The sequence below is a fragment of the Falco rusticolus genome, chromosome 6, assembly GCF_015220075.1.
Source record: "Falco rusticolus isolate bFalRus1 chromosome 6, bFalRus1.pri, whole genome shotgun sequence".
Taxonomy (NCBI): domain Eukaryota; kingdom Metazoa; phylum Chordata; class Aves; order Falconiformes; family Falconidae; genus Falco; species Falco rusticolus.
The window spans coordinates 42,015-54,536 of NC_051192.1; the positions used below are offsets into that span (position 1 = coordinate 42,015).

Genomic DNA, 12,522 nt, shown 5'->3' on the forward strand with positions numbered 1-12,522 from the left:
CATGCTCGGCGCCAGGGCTGCAGCACCGATTTTTGGCCGCCGGGTCACAGCAGCAGCGCTCCCCCAACCGGGTGGCTGCAGTACCCAATTTTTTGTCGCCAGGTGGCAGCAGGTCCCCACCAGCCCTGTGCTGAGCACCGGCCGGGCGAGCACTGGGCCGGGTCTCAGCCCAGTTTACACCACCGGGCCCCGGGAGTGCTCGCTGCGGCTGCGGGGTGCCCTTCCCCCTGCCCTTTGCCCACTCGCAGCCCGGGCATTCACACTTATTGCCTCCGTATGCAAAAGCATCTACGTGCCTCAAGCATTTCAGTCCTTTGCGTCTGACGGCTTTAACAGTCGGGTGGTTCTTTGTGTCCATGCCCCCACCCCATTACCAAGGGAGAAGCCGCAGCACAAGGAACCGGTGGCACAAGTAGGGGGTGCGGTGTCTCCTACGGTTAAGTCCCAGCGATTGCTGTTGTTCCAGGAGAAATTCACACACACGTGGGTACCACTGGGCTTGCTTTAGTCACAGCTCAGAGCCGGGCTGCCACCCCAGTGAGTGGCAGAGAACCAAGCGATACAGCACAGCTTATATACACTTATCAAACCATTAGTCAACATCTGAAGTTTGTAGCAGTTTCCTTTGGTCCTGTCAGTTCTGCAAATCCATCGCCTGACTGTCCCAGGTGATTCATCTCCTCGGCTCCAGGCTCTGCCTTGGCTCCAGGCTCCTCCTCTGATCGTGATCTTCTTTCTGCCAACTTTAACTCACACGCTCCTTCAATTCCTATTCTCATATACTAATTTTTCTAAAACCACCTGTGTTTCTAAGAGCACCTGTGTGCACAAATTGACCATCTGTTGTTTCTCTGTTCTCCCACTGACTAACTGGCCTGGGTTTTAAACCAGCCTTGAAATAGGGCTACGCTAGGGACGAGGCCTGGTTCTGCCACTTAGCTGCTTCGGCACTTTAAATTTCTTAGTTAAGAATACATTTTCTTTAACAACATGAGCAATACTCTTACATGACAATGTGTGTTTGCCAATATTGGCAGAGGCTAAAACTCCTAACACTTTCCTTCTTACCTATAATATGAGCAGTTATTTCAATTAAGGAAGAATAATGACCCTGAAAGATAGTCTTAACATTATTATTAAAGATCAGTTTAGAAAAACTCAGCTTTAATATTTTTTCTTGCTAATTTTCCTTCTAATAATCATTTCATAGAATCACTGAATGGTTTGGGTTGGAAGTGACCCCAAAGACCCCCCAGTTCCAGCCCCCTGCCACGGGCAGGGTCACCTCCCCCAGCCCAGGCTGCTCCCAGCCCCGTCCAGCCTGGCCTTGGCCACTGCCAGGGATGGGGCACCCTCAGCTGCCATGGGCAACGTATTCCAAGTCTCACTAGCCTCACTGTAAAGATTTTCTTCCTAATACCTAACATAAATCTCCCCTCTTTCAGTTTAAAGCCGTTACCCCCTTGTCCTATCGCTAAAGGCTCGTGTAAAAAGCCCCTCTCCAGCTTTCCTGTGGGCCCCCATTTAGGCACTGGAAGGTGCCCAGGGCCTTCTCTGCTCCAGGCTGAACAGCCCCAGCTCTCAGCCTGTCCCCACAGGAGAGGTGTTCCAGCCTCTGATCATCTTCGGGCCCCTCCTGTGGACTCACTCCAACAGCTCCAGGTCCTTATGTTGGGGGCCTTGAGTGGAGTAGAGGGGGAGAATCACCTCAGCCTGTTGGCCAGGCTTCTTTGATTGCAGCCCAGGATTCAGTTGGCTGGCTGAGCTGCCAGTGCACATTGCTGGGTCCTGTTGAGCTTCTCGTCCACCAACACCCCCAAGTTCCTCCTGCTCAGGGCTGCTCCCAATCCGTTCTCTGCCCAGCCTGTGTTTGTGCTTGCAATTGCCCCGACCCACGTGCAGGACCTGGTACTTGGCCTTGGTGAACATCATGAGGTTTGCACGGTCCCACCTCTCAAGCCTGTCAAGGTCCCACTGGGGACTCCTACTACTGGTAGCAGAGATCTTCCGTTCTGTTCAATTAAGTTTGCAGGGTCTTGGAAAATACCTAAACCAAACTTCAGCACCTTTGTGAGAATGCTCACACCTACCAGCAGATAGCTGGTAATAAGCCATATTAAAGTACATTCTCATCTGATTTTGCTTTGGTTTAGGAGAACTTAGGCTGGACTTAGAGTTGACTTAGGGACCTTAGGCTCGACTTGGGGACCTTTGACTCAACTTAAGCTCAACTTAGGGACCTTTAGCTCTACTTAGGCTTGACTTAGAGACCTTAGGCTCGACTCAGAGTCAACTTAGAGACCCTAGGCTTGACTTAGAGACCCTAGACTCAACTTAGAGACCTTAATTTCAGCTTAAGCATAATTTACAGGCTGTAGCACAAGTCTGATGGGGAGCGGCTGAAGGGAGCTGGGGGTGTTCAGCATGGAGAGGAGGAGGTTTGGGGGGGGCCTTATTGCTCCCTACAACTGCCTGAAAGGACGCTGTAGGCAGCAGGGTTTGGTTTCTTCTGCCAGATAACATGCGACAGGGCAAAGGAAAATGGCCTCAAGCTGCACCAGGAAAGGTTTAGACTGGACGTTAGGAAAAGATTCTTCACAGGAAGGATGGTCAAGCATCGGAACAGGCTGCCCAGGGAGGTGGTGGAATCACCGGCCCTGGAGGTGTTTAAAAAATGCATAGATGCAGTGGTTGAGGATATGGTTTAGTGGTGGGCTTGGCGGTGCTGGGTTAACGGTGGGACTTGATGATTTCAAAGGTCTTTTCCAACCTAAATGACTCTATGATTCCCCCTGGCCCAGAGAAATGTAAATAGACAGCATAAATACGCAAGACCAAAAATGGAAGACAAGCAGGCATTTGTGGGAAGCAGAAGAAGGAGGAAATAAAATACAGGGGTGGACCGGGACTGGCTTTAGGTAAGGAAAAAGCAGAGAGATAGCTGCATAGGCAGCAGTCTTCATAAGGCATCTAAATATCCTGAAATAAGAGCTTATCTATGAACAAGTTGTCTGCATGTACTGAAACAGGCAGGGACCGGCTGTTGTAGCACAACATGCTTCCAAAAATGGCCAGCCTTCACTTCCAGGTACAACCTGTTGGCTGGTTCTGCTGCCAGGGTAGAGGAATCACTACACATAGGTTTGCAGCTACTATACACATAATGTCCTGTCCCAGCAACAGGAGGTGCCACTACTCATACCAAAGGAGTAGATCCTTGGCCTAAAAAATTCAAACCACTTACATCTAGCTAAGAAGTCATGGGTCAAGTCTAGGATGGAAAGAACAGCAATGTCAGAGAGACAAAAGATAAAGGGTAGAGGTGAGGAAGGGAACATGTAGAACTCTGTCCAAATATAAGCAAGACCATACGGAATGCAATTCTAGCAGTTTTCTAAATCACAGCTGCTTGGCTTGGCAACTTAATTACTTCTATTTTTTATTTTTTTTAAGTGCTCTGTAAACATAAACAGGTCACATCCATTCACTTTCAATTTTACCATCATATGTTTAATCAAGAAAACATACTAGAAGGAAGAACATAAGAACTTAAGACATCAAAAAATCATTTAAATGCATGCTGTGGAACCTGTAAGCTCTGCTTAGTACTCAGCCCATTGATATTTATTTGTTTTTTGTAAACTAGGTTAGTAGCTGCTTGCATATTCATATGATGGATTCAGCATTATTTCAAGTAAATTGCCTTTGTTACCTTAATACTGTATCTTTAATACTACAATGATACCTCAGCTCCTGCTACAACATTGACTTTCAGTGCTGTTTAATCAAGTTTCCATGAACTGTTGAAGTATATTTAAGGCAGAGTGCTGAGCATTAACCTGAGCATCTTTTCTTTTTTTTTTTTCCCTCCAGATAACCTAGAAGCTAACCAAGTCTCTAGTTCTACATTAAAGCAGTTTGGGCTCTGGTAGAGTTGACAGAGGCTATTAGGAGAGGTCTCAGATCGGCTGACAATGGGTAAGATTCATTAATATTGTTCTCTTTGGTCTGTTCACAATATTACAGGTGAGAAGCTGAGTAGGCTACGACACTTACCTACTGCCCAGGGATTGCTCCCACATTATAGTAGTCTCCCCAAATTTGTTTTGTGGCCCTACTGCTGCATCCTGACACGCGGCTGGCCCCTTTACTCATGTTCCAACACAGTGTGTGGCTTAGTCTGGGATTCTGTTTACTCCATCACACACATTTCTTGCACTGGAGCTTGCCAAATAAACGCTTCCAGACACTGGTTCTAATTCTGTGGCAGAATAATACACAGTCTGTGCAAAAGGAGGCAGTATTTTATGTAGATGAACTTCTAGTTGCTCAGCAGCCGGCTTTGTCCCTTTTCCACATCTTTGAAGTTGGCATTGGATTCATTTTTCTATGCGTGTTTTCAACACTAGTCTTTTTTTCATCATTACCACTGTCCCAGACTTTCTCAAAGCAGCTGAAAGCAGCAGGGTACAACAAAGGGAACAGCTTGAGGCACTTTGCTACTGACAGTGCAAGCATGGCTGTGCAGCTCTGTCCTGGTACACCTTTGTAAAATACGCTTGGCAAGAGCTTCAGCAGAGTCCTCATAGGCTGCTTGGTATTGCTGGGGGAAGTGGAGAGAAATCCCCTGCCAGTCAACAATTTGATTTTCTGCCTTCTCGGTATGGAACTTTACTCCTCACCAGCACAATGTATTAAAAAGACTCCTTAATTCCCCATGCAAAAGGATGTTTATCGTTCTTGCTTCTGCAGAGGAAAGATAGGCACAGGGACACGTAAACATCCCCACTATTGGGAATGTACTGGATAAAACACAGTCCGGTGAATTCAGAAGGCCAAAGGCAAAAACAAAAATTGTTTTAGGGAGTCATAAATGAGGATAAGCATGCAATCTGTGGGACATCTTGCTGGACTTGGGAAAGGACTTTCCTGTCTTTTCTGTAGGGCTGCAAGCCTCACTGCCAAATCCAGAGGAAACCGTGTAAGAAATCGGCGAGGCTTAGACACCTATTGTCTTACTGAGAAACAAACTCCTTTTGTGTAAAATAATAAGCTGTTAAGTGTCCTCCCCTCTTTTGAGAGCAAGCAGCGCTTATGCAAAGTGTATGCAATAGATACAGCATAGTTAAAATACCTCAGATGATCAGAGGCTAAACAGAAGTAAATTCAGCTGAGAAATTAAAGAAAACTCGACTGATCAATGAAGGCACAGTTCTAGAAAAGACTAAATTAACTCCCGATTTGACAGAACATTCTTATCACCATTGTGTCACACCTTTAACTCATTTTGTTAAGAGAAGTAGTGAACTTTTCTAAAGTCTCTTTGAAGGACTTGATCAAGTAGGCTCCCAGTTCATTGTTCGTCTCCTGAACAGCTGCGTCATAACTGCCAAAGAGCGGAGTTGAAGCCTTCATATCCTCCCTGTTTGCTTGGAGTAAAATAAGGTTAAGCTCCTCTGCTACACTTTCATATTTTTGGTGGTCAAATCTGCAGAGACTGGCATCATCAATCGGGTAGGTGATGCCAGCAGGGTAGCAGTCCCTTGGAACTGGGAACTCCACATTCTTCAGCATTGGCAGCTCACAGAGAAATGTGAAAAGACGTTTAAGTGCTTGGGATGACAGTGGGTTTCCAAGAAACTTAAACTCCTGTAGTCTCTGGCAAGGGCTTAAACCTAATATCAACATGTAGACGTGAGTGTCTTGGATGTTACAATCCTCCAAGGTAAGACTCCTGAGCACTGAAGAGGAACGGCTGAGAAGCTTAAAGAATATCGATGGGTAAAGGTCAGGTATATTATGACCACTCAGGTCCAGGGCTTCTAAGTGATTAGCATGGAAGCTGTTGGCTAAATAGGCCATATCAGCATGGTTCAATGAGCAGTTAGAAACATCCAGCATCTTCAGTGGAGTTTTTAGTGGGCTGCAGAATAAAAGAGAGAAAAACTTTTAAGGCATAAAACATTGAAAAGCTACAGTTACAAGATTTCATGCAACTATCCACATTATGAATACAACCATCTGCCACATTCATTATTCTTTCTAAACTCTTTTGAGAAACAGAAGCATGTGCCAACAATGATGAGTATATTTCCCTCCTGAAATCAGTTCCATGAATTAGCTCCTACTTTACATGACTCCAGCTGTGTTGTTTTAAGGGGGATTAACTTGGTAACATTCTCTGTGTCTATTCTGTAACCAGTTGTATGTTGACAGGAGTCTGTTACTTGCTGGATTAATAGCAGATCGTAACTACCATAAAAGCATTGGTGGTTGCTGCTTGTAGAAACCTCTTATAATTCCAGAGATTTAGATAATTTCTAAGGAAGGATTAATTCCAATATGAAAGCCGATCAGTATTCTAACAAGACATCTGCTTTTGTTTCTAGTTTTGTTTTTAAATGCTCAAGAGGTTACGCTGTATTGTTCTGGAGTTGCAAAGAGACCTTCTGATGAAGCAGAAGGTTGTAAGAAGTGTACCTGAAATTATGTGCAAATATTCTAGCTGAATATAAAATAGTTCTGACAGATGAAAATGAAGAGAACCCTTTCACACATACTAAATCTTAGTGAGACTTCTGCCACAGACCTCAGCTGGATCAAGGTTAGAAATTTGTAATTTATTTCCATCAATATAAGCAGTGTGCCATTCACAACTTTTAAATTAAACGTCTTTTTTGTACAGGAGGAATTTTAGATCAGGGTTATTTGTCTGGATGAAAGTTTTGTCTGCCTTGGGTTTTTTTAGATGCTCTGAAAAGCCCACAGTTAACTTATTTCCTGCTCAAATATGAACACTGTTCACTGGCAACTTGTTATCTTTTAAAGAATTGCCAATTTTCCCCAGGAATTAATCATGAATATTCATACATTAGTTTAATTTGCATCAGAAAAGCATCAGATCTCTCTTCCCTTGACGTCAACAGAGACAACAAACATAAAAGATTTGAAACCGAAGTCTCAAATCAGTCTGCTATCCCCCCTGCCTACCTAAAAATACAGTATCTGTGGAATCAGTATATTTACTGCTTGTTTTTTTAGAAGACAAGAATTCACTAGAGACCCTGAAAAAATACTTGTCATATGGCTAAGTTCTTGCACCAAAGGCCAGCCCAAGCTGATTGAGGTCTAAGCTCAAGAATGTGCCAAATCAAAAATGTTTGGGTGTACCCCTCTCTTACGTGGTAGTGAAAACTATATTCTCCTCATACTCATCAGATGGGCTCTGGAAGAGCCAGGTCTTCTATGTGTGTTAGGTATATGTTGGCTTCCCATTCTCCCCAAGAAATACTGTTTCCTAGCTTCCTGCTGTCCCTTCTCACACACCCCCTGAGATATACTCACTTCCCCTTATTCTCAGATTCTCAGCTTGCTGGTGGCACAAAGGGCTGTTCTTTACGGTTTGACTGGAAGCAGGATGACCAAATTACCTGAGCAGTTTCTGTATTCTTCCTGTGAGTATAGAAAATGGCATGCTCAGCTCCGTCAGCTGCGTCATTTCACCCATCTTTTCTCCAATGTTAGTAAGCATCCGTTCATCTGTAGCTGTGAACCTCTGCACATTAAATGTTCGTGCTGGCAAGGTCAAGGACATCAATAGAGGGAAGTGCATGCTGTTGAAGAGTATTTCCAAGTGTTCCATTTCCAAGCGAACATTGTGAACTATTTCCAGTTTGCGCAACAAAGAAGGATCAGTGAGCTTTATGATATAGAAGAATTTCTGCAAAGCCAGGTTGTCAGATCTTAATGCCACACAGCAGATCTTCAGTGGACAATAGCACTTCTTCAACAGGGCCTGCACTACCAGCTCATAGTTCCGCTCTGTAACAAACAAGTCAATTAGCACATCAATACTGATTTCAAAGGTACCTGGATTGCACTCTGTGTGTTGCAGGTGAAGCAGCAGTTCTAAACAAAGCTTAGAGAGCAGCTGTGTCCTGGCCCACCTGCCCATTGTCTTCTTACACTCACAAAACTGAACTTCAACATCTTTTATACCCGTCAGGTCAACCACTTTCAACCTTTTCACGTAGGGAGAAGGATGATTCAGCACATAGTCTCTCAGCCCGGTCAGACAGCTTTCCAAGCATACTAAGCATGTTCTATGGCTCAGGTCTTCCTTGTAGTCCACAGTAGTTCCCAAAAGTTTTCCCATGTTGAAGTCAACAAGTGGCCAGTTCTCTACCAAGTCATGAATCACATCACCTTGCTCCAGTAAATAACTGGCTTTAAAAAGAAGAGGAAAAAGATTATGGGCAACACTGCTGAGACTCCTTCTGGCAAACTCTGCTTTTGACACGAATGCTTCAGCACTAATGAATCGGAGAGACTTCATTGTTGCTCTGCGCTCCTTGCTGTCACGAGGAGTGACTTTTGCATTTAACTAAAGCTCCTAGTTGCTTATTACCTTCTATTTTTATTTGCAGCTGCTGTTTGCTGCTAACAGAAGCCTTGCTGGGAAGGCAGAATGAACATGCTGATCCTCTGCTTTCTATTTTGGAGCTATACTGTGATTCTGCAGTAATTAACTGTGAGATCTTTGGTCAGAGAGGATTTATTCATTTAAACCCTCATATTTATAACAAAGCTAACTCAGCTAAGTACAGACCACTGCCCAGCAGGAACAGTAAGATCAGGGCAGCACACATACATGACAATATTTCTGTAACTTTCCTATGCCATACAAAAAGGCACTCAGGCTTCCAACTTAAACATATAACACGATCTGTATTCCACTTTCTTGTACGAAAAATGATACACTGGGGGTTCCCATGCTGAATTCAGTGGGGAAGGTTTCTCAGTTAGCATCAAGATTCTTCAAACAATTATAGCCATAAGGAAAGACTGAGGTGATACAGTCATTGAGCTACACAATGTCCCTCCCTCTATTTTCCCCTTCCAATCAGCAAGGAGTAGTTAAATACTGTGGCTCCAGTGGAAAAGACACAAGGCTCTAGAAGAGCTCAGAGCCTTAGTGATGGAGACACTTGCCTGTGATAGGAAACTGAGGGTTAAGTACAAGACAAGCTGAACGAGACAGAGCACAGACTTGGAACTTTCTCATAACTTCCCAGACAAGCATCCCATTGCTGTTGCTTTGAGCAACAGATGATCTTTCCTGTTAAAAAAATCATGGTTTAAGCTGGCCGGTCAGTAAAGTGAATAAAAGTCATTACCGATGACTGGGATGAAGAAGGATCAAGTAAAGCAGTCTCTGGGTATGGGCTGTGTAGAAGAATGCTTCAGTAGAGTATGTTGTCCTTGGCTCCATGTTGGCTAGCATGTTAGCCTTGGTCTAATCCAAAAAGAAGAGCCCCTTTCTGCCACATATATGAAACAGATCTATATATGTTCCTAATAAAAAACAAATACCAGCTGGGAAAAGTAGTGTTATTCTACCTGCATATTTGGGTCATAAAGAGAATCTGGGTTTATACCGTGCCTTCCTGTTTCCTTCTGTCTCGTTATAAAATACTATTATTTTTAGTAACAGTAATATTTCCTTCTACTTTGCATACTTCCTTGACTGAATTTGCAGACTTCAGCCAATCATACTCGTGTACATGCATATATGCGTGTAGGCAGTGCGTGCAGTGCAGTCAGCTATTCTGAAATTCCAAAACTGATTTTGCCGGGATCGTATTTCTCTCTGTCTAGATGAACACATACACAGAAGTGCTGGTAATGCACAGCTGTATCCAACTGTAGCTAGATGTCAGATATTAGCTTTGATTGTAAGTTCATGTACTTGCAGGATCCAGAAGTCATGTAATATCCTTAAATCATACAGTTTATTTATCCTCACAGAATCTTGCAAATGTCAGGGGATCAAACACTATGGGGATCTTGCTGCCACTGCTCCCTTGAGACAACAGGGATTTTTATCATAAGTTAAATAGGCCTGCACCTTACTTTAGACTTCATGCATAAGGGAATTAAGCTTGAAGAGCTAATTGCTCTGACTCACTAGTACTCATTTAGGAGCATGCAACCTTTACCTCCAGTTTGCATCAGCTCTGCAATACATTGTTGAAATCACTGGTATTTTTGTCTAATGTTGAACCTGCAGTGTCTGTTGTGCCTGATTAACTGAGAATCTCTTCAGTTTTGATATTCAGTCTCTGCCTCTTTTGGGTGCCTATCCCATTGGATCATATTCCATTTTGCTCTTTTCCCTAACTGTTCGAGATAGTCTTTATTTGCATACAAATGTTATTTGAATGTCACAAATAGCTCTACAGGCAGAAACGCCCTGTCTCAAGCTCCAGTTTGTAGGAGCTGGTGTGACAGTGAACACGGTGGTGAAGTCTTGCTGGTGACAGACTGTAACAGGTGCTCAGAAGGGACTGTTTGCTTGATTTTCAGGGCTTTTAACAGAACTGATGGTTTGGGTGTTCATGCTCTCCTGTGCATTCACATCTTTTGCATCTGGACACTCTTTCATAAGGTCTTCAGATCTGAGAAGTTGGTCTGAAAGAACAGAGTGCATTGCTATCAAACAGTTTTGTTTCAGCCAGAAGAGATGCTACCTCAAAAGCTCTGCTGGATTACAGTCAATGTGATTTATTCCTGTAATGTGATCTCAGCTGTTTGAACCAGATTCATGAGGTCAGGCTCTGTTGTCCTCACACTGGGCTTAGATTTCTGTCGTGAGAAATCTTACTGACAAATGTGTATCACCCTTCCCAGAAAAAAGCAGCACAGCATGGTAGAACAGTGCCAACAAAATAACTTAAAGGTAAACGTTGGCATTCATGTAACGTATTATACCATGAGTTAAGGTGGGATAGAATCTATTTTGTTACTCAAGCAAGTCGCTCGGCAAAAACGTAAGGCAGAAATTTCAATTAGTGACTTGCTTTAAGTAAACTCAGATAGAAAAAAAAAATAATTTGACAACTTTATTCATTGGACTTTTTTGTTTGTTGAAATCTAGTTTCTCCAGAAACGATTCTAAAAGATGGATTTTTAAACGCGTCAACCACAGAAGTGTAAAACAACACTGTATGGTGTAAGAAGCTAAAAGACGAAGCCTACCGTACTGACACCCAGTTATGTCACCGTTGTGACACAAAGCAAAACATGGCAGTTTTGCAACACAAAAGAAATCAAAATGCTGCAGTAAGCAACTGATAGTTTAATTTAGTTACTCATCCCATGGAAAGCAGTTTGACATTCGCAGGATCTGGACCTTAAAGAGACCTCAGCATTAGTTCAATATCGCCATTTTTCTAAGATGACAAAGATAGACAAAATAAAAATTGACTGGCTTTTTGCCAGTAATAGTACTTACAGGCGTACAGCTGCACTGATGTTGGTGAATCTTCTTGCATCTACCTTTGCCCTTCAGCTCCTTTGATTTATGTTGCGTGTTGTACCCTTGCAAAGGCAACAAGGTACAGAAAATTCTCAGTTAAATAAGATGGTATCTGCGATATTCCATTCTTGAACTGGCAGCATTTAGAAAACATTTTTCAGTGGGATCTGGCTAAAAAAAAAATAATGGTTAAATTTAAAAATAAGTCTTACCTATCTTCAAAGTAACTGGGAGGAATCTAAAAAATATTTTTCAGCGTTCAGTTTATGGTCACCTTCACTGTACATGGGTACTGTAACACAGGTCACCAAGAGCTGTAGAGTTATTGCTTTGGTTTCAACCAGCATGCACAAAATTTACTTTGCATCTGCTTTATCGACAGCTCAGAAAACGAGTTGCCAAGTATCAGATAAGGTAGTGCCGACCTCTAGTGGTGAAAACAGACGTCCACATTTCAAAAATGTGGAACAGGCAAGCTACAATTTGTAGTGACTTTCAGTTTCAAACGACAGGCACAGGCTAACAAAAGTTAGTTGGCTGAAGTATGATGCAAAATTTTTAAGATCACTCACTTAGAAAACTTTGTAGGGTTCTACGCTTTCCCGTTCTACACCCCCCTTTCCAGGGAACTGTCCTGGTTTTGGCTGGGATAGAATTAATTTTATTCTCAGTAGCTGGTGCAGTGCTGTGGTTTGGATTTGGTGTGAGAACAATGTCGGTAACACACTGATGGTTTTGGTTGTTGCCGGGTGATGTTTATACTAAGTCAAGGACTTTTCAGTTCCTTGGGCCCTGACAGCCAGAGGGCTGGGGGGCACAGGACATTGGGAGGGGACACAGCCAGGACAGGTGACCCAAGTTAGCCAAAGAGACATTCCATACCATGGGACATCATGCTGAGTATATAAGCTGGGGAAGAAGAAGGAAGGGGGGGAACACACTCTGCATTAGGGTGTTTGTCTTCCCAAGTCCCCATTAGGCGCGCTGGAGCCCTGCTGTCCTGGGGATGGCTGAGCACCTGCCTGCCCATGGGAAGTGGCGAATGAATTCCTTGGTTTGCTTTGCTTGCGTGCATGGATTTTGCTTTATTTATTAAATTATTCTTACCTCAACCCTCGATTTTTGCATTCCTTTCCGACTGCTCTTCCCACCCCTCTGGGTGAGGTGAGGTGAGCGAGCAGCTTTGCGGTGCTTGGTTGCCAGCT

At 43.5% G+C, this 12,522-nt stretch overlaps 1 protein-coding gene across 1 annotated transcript; it reads right to left on the minus strand.

Moving 5' to 3' along the window:
- Window positions 1-4,474: 4,474 nt before the first annotated feature.
- On the minus strand, window positions 4,475-8,335 carry LRRC14B (leucine rich repeat containing 14B). Its single transcript, XM_037392462.1, has 2 exons — window positions 7,431-8,335; window positions 4,475-5,923 (listed from the first exon to the last, which is right to left on the minus strand). Exons 1-2 carry the CDS (start codon window positions 8,333-8,335, stop codon window positions 5,278-5,280), a joined length of 1,551 nt encoding a protein of 516 aa, XP_037248359.1. The 3' UTR covers window positions 4,475-5,277.
- Between the last annotated feature and the right edge of the window lie 4,187 nt (window positions 8,336-12,522).

Coding starts and splice junctions, on each gene's coding strand:
- LRRC14B (XM_037392462.1), bottom strand. CDS start 8,335: ATGAAGTCTCTCCGATTCATTAGTGCTGAAGCATTCGTGTCAAAAGCA. Junction 5,924..7,430: donor AGAATACAGAAACTGCTCAG/GTAATTTGGTCA, acceptor TTTATTCTGCAG/CCCACTAAAAACTCCACTGA.